Source organism: Drosophila subpulchrella, chromosome 3R (genome assembly GCF_014743375.2).
Source record: "Drosophila subpulchrella strain 33 F10 #4 breed RU33 chromosome 3R, RU_Dsub_v1.1 Primary Assembly, whole genome shotgun sequence".
Lineage (NCBI taxonomy): Eukaryota > Metazoa > Arthropoda > Insecta > Diptera > Drosophilidae > Drosophila > Drosophila subpulchrella.
The window spans coordinates 840,007-867,612 of NC_050609.1; the positions used below are offsets into that span (position 1 = coordinate 840,007).

A 27,606-nucleotide genomic window follows, 5' to 3' on the forward strand; every position below is an offset into this window, starting at 1 on the left:
TGTTAATGGTCTGTCTGCGAGATTTTAATATTTTGAGGGACGATTTCTCAATGTCATGTTAATGTTCTATCTGCCACAGATAAAGTAAACATAAAGTTTAACTTTCTTTTTTGCAATTCTGTTATCCTTCGGTTAAGTGATAACTTAACTTTTAATTGTCTATGTTTGTTTTGTCGACCAACAAATTTAACAAGAGCATAACCTCTACTTAAGAGTGTTCAGTCGTATAACACTGTAACGAACATGATTTTGAAAAACAACATTTTTTCGAAACAGTTTTCAGACCCATAAACTTAAAATAACATTGGGAAGCTACTATTCTCCGTAACAGCACTGTAACTAATTGATCCATGTTAATCACACTGAGAAATCGGATTTATAGATCAAACTTATCCAGCTTTTAGCTTTTGATTTCACTCACTGAAAACGAAGTTAAATAATCCTTTTTTCCCAATACGAGAGTAATGAATATGGATATATAACCAAATCGGAGGAGACTTTAGTATCACCTAGCAGATTACTACTTTCTCATGTACACCTGGCGTATACTTAACATGTGCTTTGTTCTATTCCCAAACAGGTTGCCATGCGCGGCTCTGGCTACTCGGAGACCGTGACGAACGAGGTCGTCTCCGCCCTGGGCATCCTGGCCAAGTACGGCGTCCTCGGGATGGGCGTGGGCGTGCCGCACACCAACGGGGCCCACTCCACGCTGGGCAACTTCCTCGGGGTGACGACGCTGGACCAGCAGACTGCGGCCGCCGCGTCCGCGGCCACCGCCAGCAATGTGTTCGGTGCCGTCGGCCAGGTGAATCTGGAGCAGTATGCCGCAGCAGCGGCCGCTGCAGCTGCCGCCAGCCGGCCGACGCAGTCGCAACTGGACGCTGCCGCGGTGCAATTCGATCCATTCCGCCATTTGGGCTCGGCCACGGCGCCGGGCGCCACGCCCGTCTCGCTGAACAACAACAGTTTCGGGCTGACGGCAGCCACGGGAACGGCGACCACGGCGCAGCTGGGCGGACTCAGCAAGAGCCCCACTCCGGGCGACCTGAGCTCCAAGGACTCGAAGAACGTCGAGGTGCCGGAAGTGATTATCGGCGCTATTCTAGGTGCGCGTCCATACTATTATCCCTACTAAAAAATTGCAAAAAACCCAACCAACAGAGAACCAACAACACCGCAATTTTCTTTACCCCTTATCCCCAATATCCCCCTATCCCGTTTGGCCCTTGGCACCTGTGAAAATAATGCCGGTGGATTAAGAGTTCCCCCCATCCCGCTTCCATTTTTGATTAGCCATAAAGACATTAGAGTTATAGAGTTATATAGCCAACCAGACACAGGCACTTCATTCCAAACTCATTTCAGAGATAGAAAAAGAGAGAGAGTTCGATATATTGAGTTAACCCATTTAATCCATACAACACATTCCGTGGGACATTCCGTTAGAGATTCTACAAAGGTTTTTCTAATAAATTCATTCAAACTTATAGCGAAATTTCTAGTCAAGTTCTTGCCTCTCACCCATCCGCCAGCATATGATCCCTATGATATCCCCTCGATGATATTTTACCCTGGACCGCTTGATGATCCCCACTCCCCCCATTCCGGAAACACCGACACCCACTGAAAATTCGCACAGAACAGCAGCATCCGTTAGCTTAAGAGAGCAGTAGGTAGCAGTAGTAGCTATAGCAGTTAGGTTGTAGGTTGAGCAAAAAAAAAAACATTCACTTTTCCTTTTTGTTAAGGCCTAACGAATTTTAATCGACATATGGCTAGTGCAATTCTTGGGTAACCATGCGTTAAATATAATTAAATTGTTGAATTCACATGCATTCGTTGTTGCGCAGTTAATTTTACCTCAGTGTCAGTTGTAAGGTCGTTAGGTCATTAGGTTAGGCACACTGACCCCCTTTGCAGCATATTGTCTTTCGTTTTTTGGTTTGTCTTATATAGTATATAGTTTTGGCGTCCCTAACACCTTACCGCTATACAAGCCCAAACATAATATATATATTATATACGTTTATAACTATTATACCCACATATTTTATCCATACTATCATTTAATATCTTTAAAAAAATATTTAACATAAATCTGATGCAAATATTCCAGGTCCGAACGGTCGTAGTTTAGTTGAAATTCAACATGTTTCTGGCGCAAATGTGCAAATTTCCAAAAAGGGCATATTCGCACCTGGCACTAGAAATCGCATTGTAACCATAACTGGTCAGCCGAGTGCCATTGCCAAAGCGCAATATCTAATTGAACAGAAAATCAACGAGGAGGAGGCAAAGAGGGCGCGACAAATTCCATTAACCACTGTTGTGAATTAAACAAAACATGAGAATCCGAAATCCGAGTAAAGCAACCAACCAGCAATCTTAACAGAACAACAAACAAAAGCAGGCAAAAAGCAAAACAACAACAACCAAACTACCCAACTACCCCTTACCCAAAAAAAAAAATGATGAAAATCACAAAACACATAAGCAAGTTTTTCCTCTCAAATTTGTTAATTTCTTTAAAAAAAAAAAGAGGATGAACATAGTAAACTAAAAAACCCGATTTCTAAAATATTATGAGAAGGGATAACAAAAAAGGAAACACCAATTGTTATGCGTGCAGCTAAGAGTTAAGCAAATTAAAAAAAAAAATAATAGTAATAATTATGTATTGCAAGACCCATACACCTTTTGAGTAAAACTGTTCCAAGGCCTTCACCTCAAGAGATTTGCTTTAATATTATAACAACGCCCTTTAAGAAAGCGAAAGGAAAAACAGTGAAAATTTTGTATAGATACTATGTACTACCCTTCTCTACGATAAATTGTTGCATTTGTTTGTCACGCTCGAAACTTTAAAATCGAAAAACAAGTTATATTGCCAATTGCCAGTTAGACACAAACTAGTTGCGAAAGAAAACCGAACCGTTTGGGTTTTGTTTGTTTGTGATGCGTATGTTTGCGTTGCGTGTTTTGTTTTTGTTTTTGGTACTCCCGACCAAGCTATACGATACGATATACATGGGGCATATATACATATGTATATGTACACAGTTGTTGAGTCTTGTTTATATATATATTATCTACACACATATGCCCATACATATATATATATACATATGCCACCACCCACTTACACACACACCCCCCCCAAACCCAACCCACACACCTAATTATTAGCATTATGTTGAGCTAAAACGATAAAAAAATGTATAATGAGCGAGCGTTTTCAGTGAAAACTTCAGGTGATTCTTACCCTCGAAATAAGGTAAATATTTTACTACACCCCCAAAAAAATAATCAACAAGAAAAACACTTGCTATTACAACCACAACAGGCTAGTGAAAAATACAATTTCAAAGAAAATACAAGAAAAAAGAGTGACTTTGTTGACATTTTCCGTGATTTCGTTAAAATTTTCTGTTTTTATCTGTTCTCTGTTGTTGCCCCTCTCCATAATTGCTTATCGCTGTTAATATCTATCTATATTCACCCACGATTCTGCAGCCCGACCTCTGTATATGAACACTTTCGGAACGCTACAGTTGATGTTGATCTTGATCATGATAATGTTGTTTAGTTTTAGAGACGATCCCAAGTCGGATCGAGTGGTGTTAATGTGTTGCGCGCGCACGTGAGTCTCCTTTTGGTTTTGATTTTGTGCTCCCGATTTGTTACTCCTTAAATCTTTTGTTTTATATATATTATTTATGAAAAAAACACATTGCGATTTGTTAGTTGCCAGTCGGAGAACTGCACTCCTTACTTTATTTTTTTTTGTCATTTTGCGTTTGTTACCCACATATCTTTGGTAAATTTAGCACATTTGTTTCTTACATTCTAATTTTAAGTCTTACATTTTCTCTCACCTAATGCATCACAAGTATCTTAAAAAACAAAAAAAATGTGAAAATATGAAAACATAAAAAACCTTAGCAAAACCAACGTTTCTTTGTAAAATATTCATTTTCATTTAGGGGTTTCTTCATACTACGTCAAAACAAACAATCCACCAAACAATTTCCCTTGTTAATTTTAAGTATTGTGCAATTATTAAACATTATTTCAACAAACATTTCACAACAATTATATGTACATATCTATCTAGAAACGCAGTGTAAAGACAAAAGAGATGTTAACATCACATTTAAAATTTTCCCTATTCATATACACACACACACAAGGACAAAAGTACCCATACGAACACCACTCACCTACAGAGAGAGAAATGCCTTACTTGTAATGAAATTTTTCTTGTTTACATTATTCCTTACACATATAATTTAGTTTAACACTTCTTTTCGATAAATAAAACGAAGATGAAACGAAATTTAAATAAAATTTGATTAAAAAACCTGCTACGTTTATTTTATTGTTTAATTTGGAGCGTTCTGCGCACCACAACCGCCAAAGCCACCGCCATTACCCACCCATCAACCACCCACGAGCGCCGCACCACCACTAACCCAATCGTATCCCCAAACCAAATCAGTCTACAACATTATCATGACCAATCGAAATCAACTCAATCAGACAGTCAGTCAGTCAGTCAGTCAGTCTATCAGTCAATCAGTCAACCACTTCTTTGCTCAGTTCGATTTCTACTTCGACTTCGATTCAATCACTGAAAACGCTCATCACCGTAGTGAAATGATAAAAAGTAACAAACAAACCACAACGGCAACCAATCCTAAGCTAAGTCTATATATTTAAGTTAAAAGTTGTTCTTATTAATTTTTGCTATTATTGTTAAAACTTACCTACAATTGTTCTTATTTGTGCAATATTTATATAATACGATTAAAATACAAATCAAATGGAAAACAGAAGATAATTATAACAAAAAAACGAAAAAGATCTATAAGTAAACTAATGAGAAATATGGAAACAAAAAAAAAAGAGAGTAAATTTGAAAGTACAGTCGTAAATGCTAGTGTGCCTTGAAATATGCATTAACATCCAAAAGAAAACAAAACGAAAACGTAAGGGGAAGGAATAAGGAAAACGATGTTGGTGTTTTATTTAGATCTATTATTTTATGAGTATCATAAAGAAAAAAATCCAGAGATCGAGTTCGAGATCAAGACAATTTGAAAGTACATACAATGCAATAGACCGTCTAAGAACAGCAGAATTCCACAGTAACAACTTTGAACGAAACGTAGCTTAACAAACAACAACAGCCAAAATCACAACAAGCATAAAAACACAGATCCCCCTTCGTCCACCCCACAAAAACCAGTCAACCAATCAATCAGCCAATCAGTCAACCAACCAATCAACCTACCAATCCAACAACAAACGAACATTTATTTCGTCTTCTTCGCCTTACTTCAGAACGGGAGAGCAACGAACACCATTTCAGAGCCCCCATAATCAGTATCAGAATCAGAATCGAAGCACTATATAGTCGTATCTATCACAGACACAGACGCTCACGATCCCCTGCATACGCCCACACACACACACACACATGATACACATGATACACCTGAAGAACACACCTGAGACACACCTCTCCCATACATTCACACATTCGTACTAAATATCAGTATCACATGCGCGTGCTCACTGAGTTATGTTTAATGTATGAGTTTTATATGATATCTAAACATAGTTGAGGAAGGAAGAAGAAATAAACACAAATATATATACTTATATTTGTACTGGATCTGTGATATGTATTTAAAAACAACAAAAAAGAAAAAACAACAAAACAAAGCAAAAATATATTTAATAAAAAAAGAAGTCAAACGATACTTGAAATTAATTATGAAATAATTAATTTTTTAATGAGACAACTAAGAGAAAAGAAAAGCTTTACTTGAAAAGCAAAAGAAATCTCCCCGAAATCAAGTTCTCAATTCAATTCATCGATGATGCATGGACGGTCCGAGAGAGTCACAGTCCCCACCCCATATGCATATACGTATTCACTGCAAAAGGTCTTTGCCGATTCCAACTCCGTTTCTCAGAAATGTCCGATTTGTGATCCAATAGTATCCGCATCCGTATCCGTATCCGTATCCGTATTCTCCTCTCCGAGGTTGAGAGGGCGTGACGAAGAGGGGAAGATGAGAAAATGGAAAATGGAGATTATCGGGGCTGTCGAACCGATCGGATGAGAGTCAGATCCGATCCCATCGGTTCCGGTAACCCGCGTCCCGCTTTCGACGTGTTTATGCTTGTTTGGATTTTATTGTTTGAATGCGTTTGTTATTTGCTGTACAAATTGAAGCTTCACGCAACCCGCAGGCCCACATCCACATCCGCGAGAAAAAAAAACACCAAAAAATCTAGAAATGGTATGTGGGTGGCCCTAGCAACCCAGTCTGCCCCAAATCCAAGTTGCACCATTAGGCCGCATGATTGCTTTGTGCTTACCATCGACACAAATACAACTGTTACTGCCACTGGCACCCACGAATCCACTTATCAGGCACATTTGTCATGCAACTCATCCTCTATATCGCCACCCCCTCCCAGAACACCAACTATCCAACTAACTATCCACTGCAATCATACGAAACTAGAAAACTTTGGAAGGACGTGCGCATTAAGTTCTGTTCACCAGTACTACACACACGGGTTCAGCAGTTTTATTAAATTATATATTGAAAGGCATCTATAACAATAACAATGGAGGAATGGATAGATGGTAGGGAAAAGAAAGTAATACAGCTGTTATTTCAACGACGGAGTCTATTAGTGTTAAAGTAGTAAACATAAAAGCAACTTTTATTAACTATATACATACAATACATAAATATCTAAAGTAATTCAAATTCGACTTTGAACGTTTAAAGAAAAAACCCAACAAGAACAACAAGAAAACGCGAAGTGGCAATGTGTTTTGCTCTTCGAAATGAAATCCGTATGTTGCTAAAATACAAATATGTAAAGAGGAGTTCAATTTATCAATCAAATCTCGTATAGTACATACATATATTACATACATACATAACTACATACTTAAAGCGACAAAAAGCGAAGTAACTTTATTATAATTTGTTATGCTTTGCCACCCACACTGTTATTAGAACAATTAAACATTACGATGCCTATGCATTATATTATAAATGTACACACCCCCCCCCCATATGCATATACCTGTATGTATACCTACATATACTAAAAATCGTAAACGTACATGGCAGTCGAGCAGAGCAGAACGTAAATGAAATGATATGTTTGCGATTTGATGCGAACTTTGCTGGTATTGATAGGTCGGAGAATCGAATCGGAGAACTAACTGAATCATTATATAACCTCATATAGCATTGTATGTATAAATCTATCGGATTGGCCGACCCGGCTACGGAGAGACGTTCATTCAGCAACCACAACAGAAGCATACAACATTAGTAAAATATTAAATACTATATATATACACATACACTAAAAGTATAAAACGTAGTCGTTAGTGTGATAAATAAAATTAATATTAATTAATTCAAGCAAATAAAAGCGGTTTAACGATTGAAACAAAAGAACCCAGTACCCCGAAAAAAGGTCCGTGCAGGGCCTCACTTTCCCAAAAAAATCATCGATCAGTGCAGCTCGGCACGGACCCCAAAAAATATTTATTTACCTGCGTTTCCATTTGGCACAGTTTCATTTAGCACACATGGGTCTACATCAAAAATATGTAAAGTAGCCGAAAAGATTTTAAACTCTCTCAATGATCGAAAATCGAAGAAACCGATGCACCAGATATTGCTGTGCAGTATTGGAGGTGCTGGAGAAAAAGCGTAGACGTAATGCCGTTAAATGATCCTAGCCTAAGTCATAACTCATAAAACTGCATCACAGTCATAGTGAAAAAACCAACAACACCATATATAAATGCAATCTTATTCAGTGTACAAAATAGTTAACGGAAAAAGAATATTAACTTTCGGATCGTAACAAGTAAAAATCGAATTTTCGAGTCTTCTTCACTTAAACACTTTCGCAACCAAAAACCTAAGAAGTTGCATACGTGAGTACCTTAGAGAACAGAAACAAAAGTTACATAGAAATTACGGCCTTCACGATATCTGGCCAATATCAAGAGCAACAGATCCCCGAAAGTCCAACATTTCGCTCAACATGTAGGAATTATTTTATACAAGCGATTAGAATTTCAAATAATTGATTCGATAGCATTACCTTGGGACCCCCTTGGGAGTTACTTAGGAGATCCCTGGTTGAGAAACACTAGCACACACTCTTCACTCAACGTCAAATCCCGGTGCACACTATAGGAATTACGAACAGCAGCAGCAGCCACACTTTTCGATCTCTCAATAGGTTTATATAGACAAGAATTAATAATAACGATATTGACACTGATCGATATGGTCATTCGAAAGCGCGGAACATTAGCAAAAAGCAAACATCATGGAAACTCATTCAAAAGTAAAAGTACTAAATCTTTTATGATTTGACTGTGATAATAATAATGACAAAATGAGAAATGAAGTCGGAAGGTGTAAACAAATTAACGTATATAGAGTATTTAAATGTATGTAAATACAATGCCGCCTATATAGGCTAAGCGAATGTAATATTAACCTAGGTGCGAAAAAAATGGAGGCTCCAAAAAAATAACGTGGCAAACCGATCCAGCGATTCGGTTTGCGCGATTATTGTGGAGCATGTAGCGAATCGTGTTTAAATAGCCGATATAAGAACGAAAATACATTGCGCAGAGAAACAAGTTTTACTTATACATATTAGCAAAATATTTAAATAAAATTTTAGCAAACCAAATCCCTTTCTGAGTGCAAATGAACCCAAAATAAAAAGGAACGTGAACGTGTCCTAATTGAAGTAAACAAAATAAATGCAAAATGAAATCAACGATATTTAGTTATGCTCTATTTACAAAGTATAATCAATTGAAGTTTTTTAAAAATCAAGTAGCAAAGCAAACGATTTTATAGATTTATTCATTTAGCATTTGAAAATCGCAATGGGAAAAGATCACACATAACCACGGTATAAAGTAGGTTTTCTTTATTTATCAATTTCATTTTACGAGGTATAGATTTGAAAGAACAAAAACCAAAAAGTAAGACAAGTAACAGAAAAAATAGTCTAGTGAAATCTTTAAACAATTAAATCAAAAGGTATCCCTACAAGAAGATTCTTTAAAGTAGCTCATTCAAGTTTTAACAAATCGAAAAACATAATTTTTGCAATTAACGAAACGATAAGAAAACTTGTACAATTGCGAACGAAAAGTATGCAAACAGTTACTCCTCTCTACATACATATATATGCATAGCTATATAACCCCAAGTGAATCATACTCGAACAAAAAATGAAAATCGAAATGAAAATGAAAATGAAAATGACGATTATAATGCAGATTGCGACTAAAACTTTACGGTAATGGCGAACTAAACGGCCAACAATAAAATGAAAGCTAAGCTAGGTAGGCGATCGATCGGTACCGATGTTAGATACAGTACAGAACATGCATGTATATCGAATGTAATGGTTATGTTATGTAATGCGTACGGCGCATCTGTATGTATGTAATAGTATTTATAGTAAAATTTGTTGAATACATATATACACACGCAGACACAACCACAGAGACACAACTCCAACCAGGAAAGCCAATAAGTGCATACTACATACACAGAAACATTATAAAGATCCGCATCCAGGATGGAAAATTAGAAACGCAAAGTTAGGACGGTACATAAATGAATTACGTGAATTACACATTACACATTTAAGAACGATTATATAAAAATGACAAAACTAATAAAAATTATATTATAATTCAATGAAGTTTTACTTCGATTTGGTTCTGGGTTATAGAAGGCTGTTTAATAATCGATATCTGTTGGAACTTTTTTAAGAATTTATATGAACATCTTGTAGGATTTGTTTATTTCTTAAGAAACTCCGGTGGACAGTCGGGCTGAGTACTGGGATGAGTAGATTTAAAAACATTCAGTAGTTGTAGTTCTTGATTTAAACGAACTATAGTTGGATATGGACTCAAGTCAACTTTGTATCTACAAAATAGAGTAACAGTTTTTAAGAGTTTCGGGGAAGTCGAACCTTAAGGGTCTTACCTTCTAGCATTGCGAACCTGCGGCACAAGACAAAGATCCGCCATGGTAAGCTCATCTCCCACACAGAACTGGCCCGCCGATTGGGAAAGTATCTTTTCCAGACCTTGAAATCCATGGGTGATCCAATGTTGTGCCCATTTCAAACCCTGATCCTTGCCTATATGGTCCAGTACTGCAATATTCTGCAGCGGCTGAATGCCCGAGCATATAAGCTCAACAATTTCCCGGACCTTTGCTCTTTTTACAAGATCTTGGGGCAGGAGAGCAGGTTGAGGGCGAGTTTCCTCTAGGTAGTGCATTATAGCCACCGAGTCGCACAGCGTGTGTCCATCTATTGGTGTAAAAACTTAGGATTGCAAACAAATATTGCTCCTATTACTTACCAATTTTTAAGGACGGAACCTTCTGCATGGGATTTACTTTTCTATATTCATCTGTATATGCATGATCGCTCACCGTCCTTGTTAAAGAAGTCGGTTTAACTTCGTAATCAATCTTCTTAATCACCAGTGCTATGCGGACTCTCCAAGAACAAGAGCTCGACCACAAAGAATAAAGGAGGGGCTTCGAATTTGTTGACATACTTCGAAATAAAATCGTTGATCCAGGAGATCTGCATATTTGCATTAGTTGTAGGCTTTTGTAGGCCATTTTTGAAATAATATTTAATTTTCTGTACGATCCGAAATAAGATAGGTTGATGAAAAAATCTGTATACTAATTGATAGCGAATCAATGCACAGCTGAGCTTATTGGAGATTTCTTTGTATAACTCTACATAATATTATAGTATTAACAAGGTTCTCCCAAAAGCAGGCAGTACTTCCATGCCTTGTGCATTACCAAAAAAGCAATTCGTTAATTAATTAACAAATCTATTTATTATACAGAATAATTGCAATACGGAAATAAAAAAGAACTGCTTATAAAGAGTTGACTATTTGTTTGCAAATTTTGGTGGGCAATCTGTTTGTTTACTGGGATGGGTGGTTTTAAAAACTTCCAGGTTTTGAAGGTCCTGATCCAAACGAACTATGGTTGGATATGAACTCAGGTCAGCTTTGTATCTACAAAATAATGTCACGATTATATAGTAATTTCCGGAAACCGAAAAGTTTTTATATTCTTACATTCTGGCATTGCGAACCTGAGGCACAAGGCAAATATCAGCCATTGTAAGCCCATCCCCCACACAGAACTTTCCTGCTGATTGGGAGAGGATCTTCTCCAGACCTTGAAATCCTCGAGAAATCCAGTCTTGTGCCCATTCCAAACTCTTATTCTTGCCTATATGATCCATTACCGCACTATTCTGCAAGGGCTGAATTCCCGAGCATATTAGCTCCACAATTTCCCGGACCTTCGCTCTTTTGACTGGGTCTTGGGGTAGAAGAGCAGGCTGAGGTCGGGTTTCATCCAGGTAATGCATTATAGCCACCGAGTCGCACAGGGTATGTCCATCTATTGGATCATAATAGTTAGATATCTAAGATCTAAGTAAATTTATTGTTTCTTACCAATCTTCAACGAAGGAACCTTTTGCATGGGATTTACTTCTCGGTACTCATCCGTATAGGCATGTTCGCTGTCTGTCTTTAGCAAAGAAGTGGGTTTCACTTCGTACTCTATCTTCTTAATTGCAAGTGCAATGCGAACTCTCCAAGAACACGAACTTGACCAAAAGGAATACAGTATAGGCGCCGGATTCGTTGACATAGTGCGGTGGAAGCCGTTGAAACTAAAAGGCCTATTTATTACCGATAAATATAATCCTTTGTTGGCTAACTGTCTAACTGCAGCCATATGCTGTTAATATTTAATGCAATCTGTTTATTAAGTAACACAATTTATCAGTTTGTGAAAAAACCGGTTTACTTTTGCTAATCAATAGCGGCCTAAAGCACAGCTGTTCTAATTGGAGATTTTTGTGGCTGAAATATCGATAAAATGCTTGTATTCAAGGGGCTCTCTAAAAAGCAGGCTATATTTTTTGCAAAATGTAATAAAACTTTTAATAAATTTTTAAATTTTTGAACTAAAGGACAAGAATTAGGAATTATTCAATCTGGAAAATGTAAAATCAATGATTAAAAATTATTTAATTAGCTGGGTTTTGGTTTAGTTTGAAGTTTATTTATTTATAGTATATGGAACTGTTACAATATTTCAGAAATTATGCATATTAGTTATTGGTTTGTATTCAATTTGGTATTCGTTTGGTATGCGAAAATGCGCAGCTCGACCTATATTTATTTTATATATTTGTTTGATAGACTATCGGCGTTAGTTCCTCCGATCCGTGGTATTGTACTGTCGTGCAGGATAGTAAGTATGTGTATGTACTTGGCATCGGCAGGCTTACATCTACTCGTACAGGGGTTGTGAAAAGACTCCCACGATCCAATTTACATCAACTTGCTAATAAAATACTGTGCACTTAATGGGTTGGCTTTATCATTCGTCTATGTGCACTGAGTTGAGAGAAATACTTGGTTAGTTATCTATGCTTTCGTGGTATCAAAGAGGCATTGCATTGACATATAGAACCATCAAATAGGTGACTCAACATCGATCTATCGCAGGTCGATCGATGCTGTTGCTTAGTTCTTGTAAATTACTTAGGATTTATTCGATTTAGTGTATAGTTGTTTGTATGTTGGTTTAGTTTACTTGTTGGTTGACTGAAGTTTTGTACTTTGTGAACGATTCGTTTAGCATTTGCCCAACTTTGACATGAAGTAGTTATACATACATATTAGTATATCATTTATATTTGTATATCTTCGATAGTGTTTCTAAATTTGTTTTTGTTTTTAAATCCCTGAATTGAATTTTGCTTTTCGTCATGAGTTTTTTCCTTGAATTTGTTATGTTTTGTTAGCCTAAATAAAATGCATAAAAATAAGTTACATTTAATATATATGAGTTCATCTTTTAGATCATGTTCACAATGACAAACTAAGGGAATCTGAAGAATTTATTATTATTAGTTTTTGTTCCGTTTCTGAGAATTTTGAATTTGAATTTCGTGTGAGGAATTTCGTTATGTTATCGATAGTATTTTTATGCATTTATGCATATTTAAATGCTGTTAGCAATTTCTTAAATCACATCCGACTGTTTCTGGTTAATGGAATCCTCGCCAGCTTCGCCATCTCCACTATATCTATCCAATCCCACCGCCGCCATCCATCCTGCCCCACCGATCAGATTTAAGTTCTTAGTTTGTCTTGTGCCTGGGTTACGAACTGCAATTCACTTTTTCGTCTTACGGCGCTTTGCAGTTGGCGTCGGAAAATTCTATTTGTTGGGCAGCTCCGGCGGACAGTCCGGTTGATTGGAGGGGTGGGCCGCCCGGAAGGCCGGATTGCTCTCCAGTTCGCGGTCAATGCGCAGTATGATGGGATACGGGCGCAAGTCCACGTGGAATCTGTAATGAGCGCAGGGTTAGACACATAGATTCTTAACTAGATTTATGGATTAATCTTTCTAACTTTAAACATTTTTACTCTATGGTTGGTTTGCTATGCCTTAAAGCAGAGGTCACTAGCAGAAGCAGTGAAGGCGGCCCGTGGGACACACATTTTCTCTGCCACCGTTCTGCCAACAAACACGGTATAGAAAAGAGCATGTTTCACTGAGAAAATCACTCACACTAATTACTCTGCTTCCGCTAACGACCACTGCTTTAAGGGCTGACAATTTTTCACTATCAAGCTTACCTTCGGGCATTGAACACCTGAGGTACGAGGCAGCAATCGGCCATGGAGATCTCATCGCCCACGCAGTATTTTCCCGCGGATGTGGACAGCGCCTTCTCCACCGCCCGGAAGCCCCGTGTGATCCAGTGCTGGGCCCACTCCTTCTTCTTCTCCTCGCCCACGTGGATGAGCACGATGAGGTTCTGCAGGGGCTGGATGCCCGAGCAGATGATCTCGACGATTTCGCGCACCTTGGCCCGCTTGTGGACGTCCTGTGGGAGCAGGGGTCGCTGGGGACGGGTCTCCTCCAGGTAATGCATTATGGCCACCGACTCGATGAGGGTGTGTCCATCTGGGGATGGATGAATGGGAAGTAAGGGGGTGTTTTTCCTATTGAATGGGCTCAAAGGACTCACCGATCTGCAGGGCGGGCACCTGCTCCATGGGATTGACCTCGCGGTACTCATTGCAATGCTGCTCGCCACCGGATTTGATCAGGCTGATCGGCTTGATGTCATAGGGTATCTCCTTCAGGTTCATCGCAATGCGCACGCGCCAGGAGCACGAGCTGCGCCAATACGAGTAGAGTATTGGCTGTGCGTCGGAGGAGGAAACATTGGGATTAGTAGACATTTTACCACAACTGGCCAGCGCCGAATGGCATGACGGGCCCACAAACTGTATTACGAAATCTATTTATTCTAATTTCGAGATGAAAACACAAATAGCACAGAACAGGTTGCCGTTGATAACGAGTTGGGTTCCCAAAGCACACCCCATCATAGTCGCCTAGTCAAACTGGTTTAATCATTTGCATTTAGCGCTGTTTCCATGTTTACTCCGCGATAAACTAGAGCTCTCAATTACGCACTTATCGCTTTTAATTCACAGATAACAGGGATTTTCTCCGAGGTTTTCGGATAGAGATTTAGATATACCCACATGATTCATGGTGTCCAGACAGGAGCAAAGCCAGCGACAGACTGACAAAAAAGCACAGCGTCAAGTTCGACTTGCACCAAAAATAGCGCCCGACAACAGCTGCACAGCAACAGTGGAGAGCTTCGGGCGGTTCGGGGGGGCAGCGGACCCTACACCCTATAGCCTATACCCCCATACCCTATGCAATATACAATGGCCGCCGACGAGGACGAGCCCTAAAATGATATACACACAGCTGGCTGTTCCGGCCGGGCCAATCAACCCAGCAGAGCCTATCAACGTGGGCCCACCCACACGAAACTGAACTGTATACACGGAAAGCATAATGAGTTCCCGAAAAGTTCAATGAACTCATGGGAAAGTTGGGACGATGGGGTCCCGAAGTAAGGGCCGAGTTCCAATATCCGACATACGAGGTCCGTTGCGAGGTCCCGAGCTCCCGAGTCCCGAACTGTGTCGCACCCCAAGGTCGGCTAGGGGCATTAACCTTTTTCAAGTTGTCGTTGTCCTGAGTCCGCAGCGCGAAGGCAGCGCCAAGGACACAGGACCCCTGCTCAAGAGAAAATTGGCTCAGAAGTTTCGCCATTCGCTTCGAGAGGGTGTGCTTTTTTAGGGGTTGTTCGCTGAGTTCGCGAGTTGGAGTTTGAGTCAAAAGCGTAGGCCAGGGTTGTCGAGTTCTTGCTGAAGTTAGGCCCTAAGTGTTGGAGCTTATGTTATATTGAGAGGTTAAAAATCATAAATTAAAAAAATACGAAACTTAGTAAGTTGGTCTAGAACAAACATTGGGAGTAAGCCATATAATTAGAATAAAACTGAATAAACCCTATATGTAGGATCCAAAACTTAATAATCAAGATCAAAGAAAACAAAAAAAATTCAAGATATCTTTCAGATATGTTATTTCTTCATTCATCTCCAAAAGAATAGAGTTCTTGTCAATTCAGGAATTAAATAAATGATGCATATCCTTTTTGCAAACTTTTCGCAGAACCCTGACAACCCTGTTTTGCAAACCTTTGCAGTGTGTACGCGGGTCATGAAAGCTTGCTGCTCTGCGCAATCTCAAAGCGCGGCATCTGTGACGGGGTATGAGTGAAACCCAGACCTTCACCGAAGCCCGAGATTACTGGCCGCGTGGTATGAGCGATATTGCGGGAATGGAATGGATTTTTGCCAAATGCCAAAAACTAGGCGCCAATGACGCTGGGATCCGCTTACCTTGGCTATGGCCGATAAGGACATAGCGTTGTGGTGGTACTTTGAGTAGTTAATTTTGAAGCCGTTAAGTGTGCAGACGCACAACACCGATGGAGAGTTGAAAAGGGGTTACGATCCAAGCCGGTTTAGCCAAAAGCGGCAATAATTACTCCAAGGATATATAGCCTATATATATATATATACCGCACAGTTCGATCTTGCGGATATCTTTTCCACGGAACACCATCCACTAATTGCCAGAGATATAGGGCCTGTTCTGACGCACAGTTCTGTTTTTATTTGCAGCCGCTCAAATGCACTCAACACCTCAAACTGAAACCGCTTGGAGCAGCGCTGAAGCAAAGGATAGCGACAGGATATAAAGCCAGGACGCAACTGAACACACTGAACTAAATTAACGAGTGCGAAAGCGAAAGCAAAAGCGAACGCAAGAAGGACAATGACAAACGCCAACAACAAAGCAAACGTGCGAGTGTGTGTGAGAGGGAGGACTCAGAGGACTTTGGAGGACGCAGGACGAATGCGAAAAGGATATGCAAAAATAAAGAGAGGGAGAGAGCAAAAAGAGCAGACCGGCTCGCAAAAGTTTTTGGGGATCTTGTCTCGGCTAAACTTTCAGGGGGGTTAGGCTACAGAGGGCCTAAAACCTATATGGTACAATAACCACCCACAGTTTGCGAGAGCAAGCAGTGCACTGTTTCCTAGGTACAGTCTAATATCAGTAAGTCAAACACAAAATTTTAAGTTTTAAAATTCCTTAAACCCTTTTTTTGGTCAATGCTTTGGAACGATGGCTTGCTTCATTTGAATTCACTACTCTTAGCTACGAATCTTTTAGCTTAAAGATAGAAATACAATTGAATGACGTTTTTATAACCAATTTCCTTAAAATATTATCGGAAAAGAATTTATATTAAAAAAAAATTTCAAAAAAATTCGACAAACTTACTTATCTATTCTAATTTCTTTATGACTTTATTTCTTGTAGGTAGAAATTTTCTACTGAATAAACTGCAATAATAGGAGAAGTTATATATAAGTCCATATTGTAGCACCTCTTATTACTAAAAACCTTTTCCCCGTTTACTGTTATCACATTCAACTGATAATCATCGTTATCTTTTGGAGTACGGAATGTTTCTCAATCTTGGTAAATAACGTTTCAAAACAGACCTAATAGACCTCTTAAACGGTTAAAGAACTCAAAACATCAACATTAATGATTACAGGGATTACAGGGCATCGTCATGCGTTCTAATGGGTGAATAAATTCTACTCTATAGGCCTTGTTTAACTGATAAAGGCTGGACAACCGCGGTTAAAGTACTATCACTAAGCAATTTTAATCAAATAACACTCAAAAACCTTCTTTTAAATTTCATTGCAAATGTTTTTAAAAATAATATTAATTGTAACACCTATAAATGTTTTTATTACTTAATAATTAATGTGGTATTTATTGGATGACCCGCAGTCGTAATGAAACTAACACACAGGAACTCCCACTGATAAGCTCAGTTCGCTGGGTTTGTTGTTCACACTTTGTAGAAGGTTGGGGGGTGGAACGAGACAGATTTCTTATCAGTCCCCTCGGGTTGTTTTTGGTCATCGCAGACAGCGGGCAAACAGTTGCCGATCCGCTAGCACAAAGTGCAGTACTCAGTCCTCGGTACTATCCCATTAAACAGAATGTCGGCGATCGGAAAGATCGGATTCCTGGGCGGTGGCAACATGGCCAAGGCTTTGGCCAAAGGGTTTCTGGCAGCAGGTGAGATAATATCAAAAAAAGCTTGAGAGATATGGGGCTATATATGTATAGCCGGTCATGATATAATAAATAAGAAACCTGATGAAAGTTCCTTACAAATGTTACACCTTGGGAATTTCTTAATATTCAATATGAAAAAGATTTCGATTTCAAACAGAACATATGTTCCCAGCATTTCATCACTTAATCGAACATTATTAACGTTATTACAATTCATAGGTCTCGCCAAACCCAACACCCTGATAGCTAGTGTACATCCGGCGGATAAACTTTCCCTGCAGTCCTTTCAATCCCTGGGAGTGGAAACAGTGATTAAAAACGAACCAGTTGTGCAACAATCAGATGTGGTCTTCGTGTCCGTGAAACCTCAAGTGGTTCCCGCTGTTCTGTCGGAGATTCAGCCCCTCAGTGCCGGCAAACTGTTTTTATCCGTGGCCATGGGCATCACGTTATCCACCATCGAGTCCAGTCTATCTCCGCAAGCGCGTGTGATCCGCGTGATGCCCAATCTGCCGGCAGTGGTTTGCTCCGGCTGCTCGGTTTTCGTTCGGGGATCCAAAGCCACCGATGCAGATGCAGAGGTCACCGAGAAACTCCTGCGCTCAGTGGGCACTTGTGAGGCGGTAGATGAATCGCAGTTGGATGTGGTTACTGCTCTTAGTGGCAGTGGACCGGCCTATGTGTTTGTGATGATTGAAGCTCTAGCAGATGGAGCCGTGCACATGGGAATGCCCAGGGATCTGGCCTATCGCCTGGCATCCCAAACCGTACTGGGAGCCGGTCACATGGTGCGGGATAGTGGTCTGCATCCAGGACAACTGAAAGATGGGGTCACAAGTCCTGCGGGTTCGACGGCAGCAGCCCTCAGACAACTCGAGCTGTCAGGTAAGTGGCGGTGATGACGCGAATGACGCACTCGCTTATCGGCTCTAATTCAACCTTTGATGTCGATTGCAGGTTTTCGAGCTGCTGTGTCTGGTGCGGTGGAACAAGCGACGCTGCGATGCCGGCAAATCTCGGGAAAAAAGGTATAGGCTCATAGGATTCTAAACATACATTAGGGTGGGTCAACTTTGTAAATAAACTTAACATAATTAAAGAAATTTGTTTAAATAAAATGGATGCTCCCCAAACAACTTTACATTTGATAGATCATATTATTCTGTTTATCTGATCATTATGAACAAATTTTGATGAAAGATATTAGAATAAGAATGATAAAACAAAAAAAACATATTACCAAGAAATAATATTTTATAATAAAAATATTCATAATTTTCTTTTGTTGCTTTCATTCCATACGACTCACCTTGTGTTTGTTCATAATCTAGGTTTGCTTGAGTCGCACTGTTATATACAATTGTGAAGGTCGTTTTTGTGATTTTAAAATATGAGCAATAATGCTCTGTTCTTTACTCTCAGCTTAGGGTAGGGTTATGCTAAAACTAATTTAACACGTCTAGAACTTTTTCTTCTTTTTGGCACGAGCCAGCTCATTGAGCTCGCCCTGCTGCATGGAGGCCTCCTGGTAGATGCGTTTGACCTTCTCGTGGCGCTCCTTGTCGCTGTAAAAAGGAAGATAATTGATTATTGATTAAAAAGCCGTTTCCCCCATAAGTAAAACACCCACCTTTGCAGCGTCTGCTTGAGCTTAAGCTCCTGGACGAAGGCCGTATCTCGGCGAATCTCACGAATGGCGCCCTTCTTCTCGCGCTTGATCTTGTGCAGCAGTTTGGCGCGCTCTTCCTTAGCCTTCGACATCTTTGGTCGCCGCTTGTCATCGTAGACTGCCTCGAATCGGGGCTCCAGTAGCCTAAGGGCTTTCGGTTTCCTCTCCGCTGGGGCCAGAGGTTTCATTTTTTGCGCAGCCAGTTTCTCCGCTAGTTCGGTGACTTCCTTGTGGTGCAAATGCACATGATCGGGGTAGGGTTCAAGTGACAGGCGGGCGAGTAGTCTCAGGAAGGGTTGGGCGAGGTAGCAGGCACCCACCTGCTCTTCCACCAGCGTGAGAGCTTCCTTGATCAGCAGAATGGTTGTGTCCAGTGCCCGCACCTTGAAATCTGGAGTGATCGTTTGGGTGACCAAGTCCGCAGCCTGCAGTTGTTGGCGCTCCAAGCTTTTGGATTCCTTATTATTAGCTGGGATTGCCAGCAGTTTGCTCAAAGGACCATCGCGCTCAAAGGGCGGCGTAATTTCCAACTGTTCCACATCCCTTTTGGGTATGGACATGTGCACAATGCCCTGCAGGAAATTAAAAGCAGCTGGGAGCAGTCTTTTGGATTGAGACACAAACTCCAGGACTACAGTGACCAGGAAGAGGCCCATAGATATTTCCTGACGCGTTCGCACACGTGCTCTGGACAGGATGTGCTGCATGAAAATAAAGCACGGTGTGGCCACAGGGTGACGGAAATCTGAAGTCGAATACAAGTTGGCAACCAGTTTGAAGTAAATGAGAGTGTCCAGTGAGGGATACATCTTGTGATTTTTCCTGAACTCTCCGTACTTTTCTTTGATTACCTCCAGTAAAGTATTGGACATGCGTTCGGGATTCAACTGAGTTAGCTCATACAAATGGGGCATGAGTTTGGAGAGCAGTGTGAAGTGTTCACGAATGTCTTGATCGCTGGCATCCTCAAACAAATCCTTGATGTACTGCAGAAGAAAAGAGTACAACTTGACGACGTTTTCGCGATTCACGCCTTCCAGTTTGGGATGATTGCATTTGATGATCCTTTCGACAATGGTGGCCTTCTGAGGAGCAGCGTGTTTGGAGAGCAGTTCGGTGAAGTCCTCGTAGGTCTTGGGCATCTTTATGGTGAATGGTATGCTGGTGTCCATAGATGCAGTGGATAGCTCAGCTGATTTTTTCACTTTCTTTTTGCTAACCCGAGGAGTTTCTTCCGCCTCGGACTCACTCTCTGACTCCTTAAGATCACTGAGATTATCGACCTCTGAATCGCTGTCCTCATCGGAGTCTTCCTCCTCCTCTTCCTCGCCATCTTCAACACCCTCCTCATCACCGTTTTTCTCCGCCTTAGCTTCCTTCTTTCCATTCAGGTGGGTGCCCAGATTGCCATCCAAATCGTAGGCCAGCGTATCATCCTCCTGATCATCTCCACCTTCCAAGAAGTAACCATCATCCAGATCATCAGCCGAACGATGCTTGGGCTGTAAAACTGATGCCTGCTCTTCCTCCTCGCCCTCTGCCCGCATACGACGCAGTCGCTCGTTCTCCAGCTTTTCCAGGCGAGCGGCCTCCTGTTTGGCCAGCTCGTCGGGATTGATTAGTTTGTCCGTGACACTGCCGCGAGGCTCAAAAATCATCTCCTTCAGCAGTTTATCGTAGGCATCCGGCGGTGGCTTGGCGTCCTGCTCATCCTTTGTGGCCTTGGCCACCAGCGGCAGCAGGAGCTTGTAGTTGGCATCCAGTTTCTCGGTGAGATCGTACACCTCGTCCTTTTCCTTCGCAATCTCGTTCTTGCGGCGTTTCTGCTCGACGATCATCTCATCGATGACTTTTTGGCGATCCTCGGCTGTGTCGCCATCGCCACCGAAGTGGGCAGCAGATGTGAAGTCGGCTGGAATTAAAAGAGAGTTAGCTGGGGGTTCTACATGAAAATCATTAGAGTATACCGTCCAACGCCTCGTCGTCCAGCTCCTCGTCGTCGGATCGCTCATCCCTGTACTGTTCGATCTCCTCCAGAGTTTGGCCTCTGTGCGTCAGCAGTTCGTCGTCGTTTAGATTGAACTTCTCCGCCTTCTGATTGGATCGCACCTGGGACATCTTCTCGGCCAGGTAGCGGGCATTCATCACGGACTCGGTCAGCTGGTCGCCACTTAAATGCTTGCCAATTCGGTTATCCTTGAAACGATTCGTCTTGTGCTTCACGGCGAACTGTTGCCCCAGTGTCTGGGATCTCTTTTGGAGGGCCTTGGCCCGCGACACGCCCGGCATTCCCCTGTCATGCTTGCAGATCCTGCCCAGAATCTTGAACTTCTCCTTGTTCACATGCACATCGAAGGGATTCTGTTTCTGGCCCCGCTTGCTCGACTGTGCTGCCGTGTTGTCGAACGGATTGGACGACTTGACCGTCTTCTTGGCGTACACCGCATCGGCGCTGGCCTTTTTCCCCTTGGCCACCATTGTTTTAATTCGAGTTTTACGGGTAAATCAAACCGGGCTCATGGAGCAAAACAAAACACCGCACACGTGCAACCGACAACGTACTAACGCGTTTCGAAAATGCCTAAAGATGTGTTGGCTAAGGCTGGGAACAGTCACGGCCGTTTGGAGTGAGAACAGTTATACGCTGTTACCAAATCTTAAATAAATAAAATAAAAGGATATTCTGTAAATCAAAACCCTTCCTTTATTATTATTAACGCTCTTTTTATAAAATCAACATTTCAATGAAAACGATAAACAACAAATTACTCATTCAACATCAAATATACCAATTAGATATACTTATACAATGTGGTATATCAAATTTTCTTTCATGAAGTCGGGGCCGTAAAATAAATTAATTCTGAAAATTGTTTCTGGAAAGTAATCACATGCTGAGGTCTTCGCACGGTTATCGCATCATTTTTTGTTCAGCCAATTGAAATAAATTAGGTTGAATAAAATGAGGTAAAGTTATTAAAGAAGTTTATATATTTCGTTTATACAAAGTAAGTAGTAAGTAAATAATTTAAATATTCGGAATCACGATTTTGACAACACCAGTGACTTGAGTCAGGTAACAGTTACCCCCGCTCACCACTAATGGCATGGCTTTTCCAACACTGAACCACGTCGCCATTTTCGTTTCGTTCCGTGCCACAAAAATTTTCACAGCAACGCCGAGTACCGAAAATATCGGTTTTTCTATTTAAAGTGCGTTTTCAATTGTTCTAACTTTGGGTTGGTGTAATTAGCAAGTCGTCGGAGTAAAAGTTAAGAAGATAGCATGAGCGCCACGCCGCCGGACTTACTTTCCTTGGCGGTGGCCAGAGAAGTCTCACTCGCAGTCGCCGCCTCTGCCAACGGCGGCAGCAGCAGAACCGCTGATAAGGAGCGCTCCCGGTCCAAGGATCGTGGCAGGGACAAGGACAAGGACAGGGACAAGGAGCGCGACAAGGACAGAAAGAGAAGGTGGGTTTGGCTCGATTTTTGACCCATGTCTAAAGTACATGAATATTTAACGATGTCAGCCCTTAAGGTATACACATTTTTCACGATCTACTATGTCCTTTTCCGGATAGTTAGGAGCTGCGATACCTATGCTATCTACATTTCTACAAAGGCCTATCACACAGTAATCATCGTTAAAAAACACTCGCAGATTGTTTTATCCATTGCATTACCACATGGTTTATATTCTGTTACTAGGTCACTCAAGATACCTTCTTGAAATTGTTTCGTAACTTTTTAGGCTGTTTTTCACCCCAAATGTTAGAACTTAATGATTATCTTGATAATCTTAAAACCTTTTATAATAAAGTGGATCATATTCTTATACGAGATTATGTGATTTAGTATCTAATAAACTTTTTTATATTTTCCAGGGATAAGGACAGCAGAGACCGGGACAGCCGTCGGCGGGATGACCGCGATAAAGACCGCGACCGTGATCGCGAACGTGACAGGGAACGCGATCGTGACCGGGACTCCCGCTCAAACCGCAGCAAGTCGCGCAACTACGACGACCACGATAGACGCAGGAAGCGGTCGCGCAGCAGGGACCGTGATCGTGACCGCAAGCGGGACAGGGATCGTGATTCGCGCTCCAAGCGCAGTAGTTCGCGGGGCGGACGCGGCGATGATTACGACCGGGGTCGTCGTCGTCGCTCCCGTAGTCGCAGCTACGAGCGCCGGCGGAATGATCGAGGCGGCCAAAGGGATCAGCCATCGCAAAGGAGCAGCAGGGAACGCACACACGTTAACCCCTTCGACACATCAAACAGTCGAAACTCAATGAACATGGATCACGATCAGCCCAGGATTCCCTCGCTCTTCGACCGACAGCCACAGGGCCTGGAAACTATCAGGGAGGAGGGAAGGGAGCCGCGGTTTGACCTCTCTCAGACCATTCAGGAGCTTATGGGCAGTGCGGGAGGTAGCAAGGGATTCGCCTCGTTCTTCAACAACCAGAACAGCAACGACTCCAACAGCAATGGGGCTTTCGATAACTCAAGTGGGTATAAAAACAGTATTGCAATTAATATTTTACTAAATGATATAACAATTACAGTGGACAGCGCTGCGGAGCGAAAGAGGAAGCGGAAGTCTCGCTGGGGCGGCAGTGAGAACGACAAGACCTTCATACCCGGCATGCCCACCATCCTGCCCTCCACCCTGGACCCAGCCCAGCAGGAGGCCTATCTAGGTAATACTCGCACCCAAGTCGCTGCCGATCGCAGCTGATCTTGCAACTAAGTTAACTCTTAAGCACTACAACTAGTCGTAAGTCTAATGACAAAAAATTAAGGATGTAAACTAAAAGAAAAAGGGACAGAGCCACTCTTCAGAATCAGACGCGGAGGACGAGCAGCTGACGCAGAGATCGTAAACCAATCTAAAATCTGAATCCAACCCCAAGCGGCATTGAGCAACTTATAATAATCTCTCGTTCTCTTTTTGAAGGGATCCAGCGTGGCACACAAACGATACGATACGATTCGACAAGAGTTGCATTCCAAATCGGCTAGAATACTCGTATACAGAACATTTATATGGCTCTTCGGCTTTTATTTATTTTTGCAGAGATTAATGCGCAATTTAACTAATCAAATTAAATCCCACCTAATTAATTAATTTAATAATTCAATTGTAACGCTCACAGCATTTTCAGTTAGTTTAGGAGCGGACACACTAAGCGATACAAGTCCCCATAGCCACAATATAATTTGACCTGACCCCCATTTAATTGATATCTCTCCAATTCTCTTACTAATGTCGAGGTTGCGCTCGATTTTCTTCCTTCTTTTCTAACGCCTTCTAATTGCAGTTCAATTTCAAATCGAGGAGATCAGCCGCAAGCTGCGAACCGGCGACCTGGGAATCACGCAGAATCCGGAAGAAAGGTTTGAAACAGTTCTCTCTCCTCCACTGAGTCTCTCGATCAAAGGTCTCGCCCGCGTAAGACCAATAAACGATACCTGACACCCACTGAGCAGCAACATCTATCCCCAAAGTGACGGCATCCGGTCCGGAAGGATGAGTTCATGAGTTCAACAGGTTTCATTGTGGCATGCCATTGATTTGCGGGGTTCCAAAAAAAAGAACAACTATTAGCAATTAAGATTCACCGGGAGTTGTCACTCTAACTTCGGTTGTAAATACTGTAGATATCGGTTACGGAAATGCTTTAAAATTCAATATTTATAATGATGAACAACATTATTTTTCAAGAGAACAATCAAGCAACAATATTCGATTTTACATATGAACAAAAAACAAGCAACCGATATTTATTGCATTTAAGACGAAACCCCATTGAATGGCGTATATACCTTTGTCCTATCACGTGTGAATCATAACTAGTTCCTAATCCAAAGGCGAAAATGTGCCATAAGGCGAAAAGTTCCATAAATCCAAAAGGGTAAACGAAGACTGTCTGGAGGCTTACCGAATGAGTTGGGTTTTGTAGCTAATTTGTTAACCAACATATTCATTTAAACTAATGATGCTCTTCAAGGGATTCTAGATTCTAGAGACAGCGATCCATTCTGTGATCGATTGAATGATCCCCTCCAAAGTTGCAACAAATAAGTAAGCGCCTGGCGATGACCGGAATAGATTCTACATTTTTATTAATGTCACCTCTTCTTCTCTTCCACTAAGCGTCCCCCGGTAGTTCGGTTTTCTCGCAAAGAAATCCAGGGTGCGACAGACGCAGAAACGAAATAGAAACAGCTACCGAATCGAACGAATTAATCAAAATTCTTCTTTTCTTAATTCCCCAGCGAATAATTATTTTCTGCTAATGCTAATGAACAACTTGATTAATGAATTTGATTTGCAACTTACAGCATATTCGACAAAGAGTTATTAGTTAGTACGTTAGGTTAAGATCACTAAGTCTAGCGCCAATAGCATCCTTTCGCCCAGAAGCTCAAGTTCAGTCTCACCAAAGTCGCCTCTTCCCTCTGCTCTTCTCGCCTGCAGGTCCCCCTCGCCGGAGCCCATTTATAGTTCTGATGGCAAGCGGCTGAACACCCGTGAGTTCCGCTACAGAAAACGACTGGAGGAACAGCGTCACCACCTGATCGTCAAGATGCAGACGGTGAACCCCGAGTTCAAGCCACCGGCGGATTACAAGTAAGTGTTGTAATTATAGTTCGGTCAAGATTTGGAAAACTTACTAAATTATCTGCTTTTCAGACCGCCAGTCACTCGGGTCAGCGACAAAGTGCTGATTCCACAGGAGCAGCACCCGGACATCAACTTCGTGGGCCTGCTGATCGGGCCGCGCGGCAACACGCTCAAGGCTATGGAGAAGGATACGGGCGCAAAGATCATAATTCGCGGCAAGGGATCGGTGAAGGAGGGCAAAGTGGGGCGCAAGGATGGCCAACCGTTGCCGGGCGAGGACGAGCCGCTGCATGCCTTTATCACGGCCCCCAATCCGGAGGCGGTGCGCAAGGCAGTGGACAAGATCAAGGACGTCATCCGGCAGGGTATTGAAGTGCCCGAGGGTCACAATGATCTCCGCAGGATGCAGTTGCGAGAGTTAGCTCAATTAAATGGAACCCTTCGAGAGAACGACATCCAGCGTTGCACGTGCGGCTCAACGGACCACAAGGCCTGGCAGTGTCCGGATAAGCCGATCATCACGAATACGATTGTGTGCACCTCTTGTGGAGGAACCGGTCATTTGACCAAGGATTGTCGCAACAAGCGCCCCGGATCAGGAGCCCCGGGCATGGCATGTGAGGATTCTCAGGCGAAGATCGACGAGGAGTACATGAGCTTGATGGCGGAGTTGGGAGAAGGACCGCCGCCGGCAGCAGTGACTGCCAAGGCTGACCCGCCGGCAAACAGTGGTCCCCAGTTGCACCGGGCTAGCTATAGCATCTTCGATAAAAAGCCCTCCCAAATGCAGGCCATCCAATCGCCACCGAGCTCTTCGTCGCGAGATCACCAGCGCGACCTGGGCGGATGGGGAGCGGCGGCGCACGATCACGGCATGGGCATGGAGCACGGTATGGGATTGGACCAGCACGGTCACGGTTTGGCAGCGATGGATCACGGCATGGGCCTTGGCATGGAGCACGCTATGGCCTATGTGCCGGCACCGCCGGGCTCCCAAGCGCCGCCCCCGATGCCGCCGCCGCTGATGCCATGGATGAGCGCACCGCAACCGCCGCCACCGGCGACGGAACCTATGAATCCACCCATACCGGGCACCTTGCCTCCGCTCATCCCGCCGCCACCTGGCACCGGTGCCCCGCCGATCCCGCCGTGGGGCGGAGGCGCCTACAGTGGCTGGGGCGGCGGCTATGCGCCGCCTCCACCTCCGCCCTGCGCCCCGCCACCACCATCCTTGAGCCTGTCGCAGCCGCCGCCACCTCCACCGCCCGCCACTTGATCTTTCGGATTTTAATAGGATCGATCGTGACACCGCTCAGATGCTCCGACGATAGTGCTTGACCGCATGAGACTGTCCCTGCAATCAATTATGAACGTAACATTAATACCCGACATTATTCGCTTTCACTATAATTGATAATCGAGACAAAGCTACAAAACTAATTTGTATTTTACGATGCTTCAAATAAAGGACGGAATTAAATAAATAATTATTTGAGTATAACTACTGAGGGATTATAAAAAACGGAAAACTCAATGTCAAAAATGAACATATTATGAAATTGACTGTAAGGGAGCATTTTAAGAAGCTAT

General features: G+C 42.2%; 7 protein-coding genes across 24 annotated transcripts in view; 3 read left to right on the forward strand and 4 right to left on the reverse strand.

The window, feature by feature from the left end:
* LOC119562904 (RNA-binding protein Nova-1) overlaps window positions 1-5,500 on the forward strand; it is a 34,970-nt gene extending 29,470 nt beyond the window's left edge. For all 14 annotated transcript variants that reach the window (XM_037876031.1, XM_037876032.1, XM_037876044.1 and 11 more), the window contains 2 exons: window positions 581-1,109; window positions 2,120-5,500. In XM_037876031.1, coding sequence (XP_037731959.1) covers window positions 581-1,109; window positions 2,120-2,340 — 750 coding nt within the window. In that variant the 3' untranslated portion in view covers window positions 2,341-5,500. The remainder of the gene's footprint in view (window positions 1-580; window positions 1,110-2,119) is intronic.
* A 576-nt stretch (window positions 5,501-6,076) lies between these two features.
* On the reverse strand, window positions 6,077-10,826 carry LOC119562907 (probable maleylacetoacetate isomerase 1). The gene is made up of 3 exons (XM_037876048.1): window positions 10,469-10,826; window positions 10,086-10,416; window positions 6,077-10,025 (listed from the first exon to the last, which is right to left on the reverse strand). The coding sequence occupies exons 1-3, from the start codon at window positions 10,734-10,736 to the stop codon at window positions 9,896-9,898; spliced, it is 729 nt and encodes a 242-aa protein (XP_037731976.1). The 5' UTR covers window positions 10,737-10,826; the 3' UTR covers window positions 6,077-9,895.
* Window positions 10,827-10,947: 121 nt separating this feature from the next.
* On the reverse strand, window positions 10,948-11,983 carry LOC119562906 (probable maleylacetoacetate isomerase 1). Its single transcript, XM_037876047.1, has 3 exons — window positions 11,603-11,983; window positions 11,216-11,546; window positions 10,948-11,152 (listed from the first exon to the last, which is right to left on the reverse strand). The coding sequence occupies exons 1-3, from the start codon at window positions 11,886-11,888 to the stop codon at window positions 11,023-11,025; spliced, it is 747 nt and encodes a 248-aa protein (XP_037731975.1). The 5' UTR covers window positions 11,889-11,983; the 3' UTR covers window positions 10,948-11,022.
* Window positions 11,984-12,530: 547 nt separating this feature from the next.
* LOC119562908 (probable maleylacetoacetate isomerase 2) lies at window positions 12,531-16,261 on the reverse strand. Of its 3 annotated transcripts, none has more exons than XM_037876050.1 (4): window positions 15,947-16,261; window positions 14,203-14,380; window positions 13,808-14,138; window positions 12,531-13,515 (listed from the first exon to the last, which is right to left on the reverse strand). In XM_037876050.1, the coding sequence occupies exons 1-4, from the start codon at window positions 15,968-15,970 to the stop codon at window positions 13,386-13,388; spliced, it is 663 nt and encodes a 220-aa protein (XP_037731978.1). In that variant the 5' UTR covers window positions 15,971-16,261; the 3' UTR covers window positions 12,531-13,385. The 3 variants fall into 3 exon arrangements, with proteins under 3 accessions (XP_037731978.1, XP_037731979.1, XP_037731977.1); XM_037876051.1 differs by lacking the exon at window positions 15,947-16,261 and adding an exon at window positions 14,729-14,764; XM_037876049.1 differs by lacking the exon at window positions 15,947-16,261 and having other exon boundaries at window positions 14,203-14,459.
* A 1,297-nt stretch (window positions 16,262-17,558) lies between these two features.
* LOC119562905 (pyrroline-5-carboxylate reductase 3) lies at window positions 17,559-18,855 on the forward strand. Its single transcript, XM_037876045.1, has 3 exons — window positions 17,559-17,714; window positions 17,934-18,599; window positions 18,672-18,855. Exons 1-3 carry the CDS (start codon window positions 17,636-17,638, stop codon window positions 18,746-18,748), a joined length of 822 nt encoding a protein of 273 aa, XP_037731973.1. The 5' UTR covers window positions 17,559-17,635; the 3' UTR covers window positions 18,749-18,855.
* A 231-nt stretch (window positions 18,856-19,086) lies between these two features.
* On the reverse strand, window positions 19,087-21,940 carry LOC119562903 (nucleolar protein 14 homolog). Its single transcript, XM_037876029.1, has 3 exons — window positions 21,351-21,940; window positions 19,345-21,295; window positions 19,087-19,279 (listed from the first exon to the last, which is right to left on the reverse strand). The coding sequence occupies exons 1-3, from the start codon at window positions 21,859-21,861 to the stop codon at window positions 19,174-19,176; spliced, it is 2,568 nt and encodes an 855-aa protein (XP_037731957.1). The 5' UTR covers window positions 21,862-21,940; the 3' UTR covers window positions 19,087-19,173.
* A 572-nt stretch (window positions 21,941-22,512) lies between these two features.
* On the forward strand, window positions 22,513-27,503 carry LOC119549359 (splicing factor 1). 3 transcript variants are annotated; one of them, XM_037857381.1, is made up of 6 exons: window positions 22,515-22,854; window positions 23,268-23,896; window positions 23,954-24,088; window positions 24,710-24,785; window positions 25,870-26,022; window positions 26,086-27,503. In XM_037857381.1, the coding sequence occupies exons 1-6, from the start codon at window positions 22,670-22,672 to the stop codon at window positions 27,290-27,292; spliced, it is 2,385 nt and encodes a 794-aa protein (XP_037713309.1). In that variant the 5' UTR covers window positions 22,515-22,669; the 3' UTR covers window positions 27,293-27,503. The 3 variants fall into 3 exon arrangements, 2 of the variants coding, with proteins under 2 accessions (XP_037713309.1, XP_037713316.1); XR_005219412.1 differs by lacking the exon at window positions 24,710-24,785 and having other exon boundaries at window positions 22,513-22,854; window positions 26,086-26,223; XM_037857388.1 differs by lacking the exons at window positions 22,515-22,854; window positions 23,268-23,896; window positions 24,710-24,785.
* Window positions 27,504-27,606: the final 103 nt, after the last annotated feature.

What these genes read in the sequence shown, in the direction of transcription:
- LOC119562907 (XM_037876048.1), bottom strand. Translation starts at nt 10,736, where the DNA reads ATGGCCTACAAAAGCCTACAACTAATGCAAATATGCAGATCTCCTGGA. An exon ending in GGTTCCGTCCTTAAAAATTG is followed by an intron (nt 10,417 to 10,468) that starts GTAAGTAATAGG and finishes TTACACCAATAG; the next exon opens with ATGGACACACGCTGTGCGAC. An exon ending in CAGGTTCGCAATGCTAGAAG is followed by an intron (nt 10,026 to 10,085) that starts GTAAGACCCTTA and finishes TCTATTTTGTAG; the next exon opens with ATACAAAGTTGACTTGAGTC.
- LOC119562906 (XM_037876047.1), bottom strand. Translation starts at nt 11,888, where the DNA reads ATGGCTGCAGTTAGACAGTTAGCCAACAAAGGATTATATTTATCGGTA. An exon ending in GGTTCCTTCGTTGAAGATTG is followed by an intron (nt 11,547 to 11,602) that starts GTAAGAAACAAT and finishes ATGATCCAATAG; the next exon opens with ATGGACATACCCTGTGCGAC. An exon ending in CAGGTTCGCAATGCCAGAAT is followed by an intron (nt 11,153 to 11,215) that starts GTAAGAATATAA and finishes ATTATTTTGTAG; the next exon opens with ATACAAAGCTGACCTGAGTT.
- LOC119562908 (XM_037876049.1), bottom strand. Translation starts at nt 14,419, where the DNA reads ATGTCTACTAATCCCAATGTTTCCTCCTCCGACGCACAGCCAATACTC. An exon ending in GGTGCCCGCCCTGCAGATCG is followed by an intron (nt 14,139 to 14,202) that starts GTGAGTCCTTTG and finishes ATCCATCCCCAG; the next exon opens with ATGGACACACCCTCATCGAG. An exon ending in CAGGTGTTCAATGCCCGAAG is followed by an intron (nt 13,516 to 13,807) that starts GTAAGCTTGATA and finishes CGCTCATTACAG; the next exon opens with ATTCCACGTGGACTTGCGCC.
- LOC119562905 (XM_037876045.1), top strand. Translation starts at nt 17,636, where the DNA reads ATGTCGGCGATCGGAAAGATCGGATTCCTGGGCGGTGGCAACATGGCC. An exon ending in CAAAGGGTTTCTGGCAGCAG is followed by an intron (nt 17,715 to 17,933) that starts GTGAGATAATAT and finishes TACAATTCATAG; the next exon opens with GTCTCGCCAAACCCAACACC. An exon ending in CAGACAACTCGAGCTGTCAG is followed by an intron (nt 18,600 to 18,671) that starts GTAAGTGGCGGT and finishes TGTCGATTGCAG; the next exon opens with GTTTTCGAGCTGCTGTGTCT.
- LOC119562903 (XM_037876029.1), bottom strand. Translation starts at nt 21,861, where the DNA reads ATGGTGGCCAAGGGGAAAAAGGCCAGCGCCGATGCGGTGTACGCCAAG. An exon ending in GGACGACGAGGCGTTGGACG is followed by an intron (nt 21,296 to 21,350) that starts GTATACTCTAAT and finishes TTTTAATTCCAG; the next exon opens with CCGACTTCACATCTGCTGCC. An exon ending in CTCAAGCAGACGCTGCAAAG is followed by an intron (nt 19,280 to 19,344) that starts GTGGGTGTTTTA and finishes TCCTTTTTACAG; the next exon opens with CGACAAGGAGCGCCACGAGA.
- LOC119549359 (XM_037857381.1), top strand. Translation starts at nt 22,670, where the DNA reads ATGAGCGCCACGCCGCCGGACTTACTTTCCTTGGCGGTGGCCAGAGAA. An exon ending in TGGGGCTTTCGATAACTCAA is followed by an intron (nt 23,897 to 23,953) that starts GTGGGTATAAAA and finishes TAACAATTACAG; the next exon opens with TGGACAGCGCTGCGGAGCGA. An exon ending in AAGCCACCGGCGGATTACAA is followed by an intron (nt 26,023 to 26,085) that starts GTAAGTGTTGTA and finishes TCTGCTTTTCAG; the next exon opens with ACCGCCAGTCACTCGGGTCA.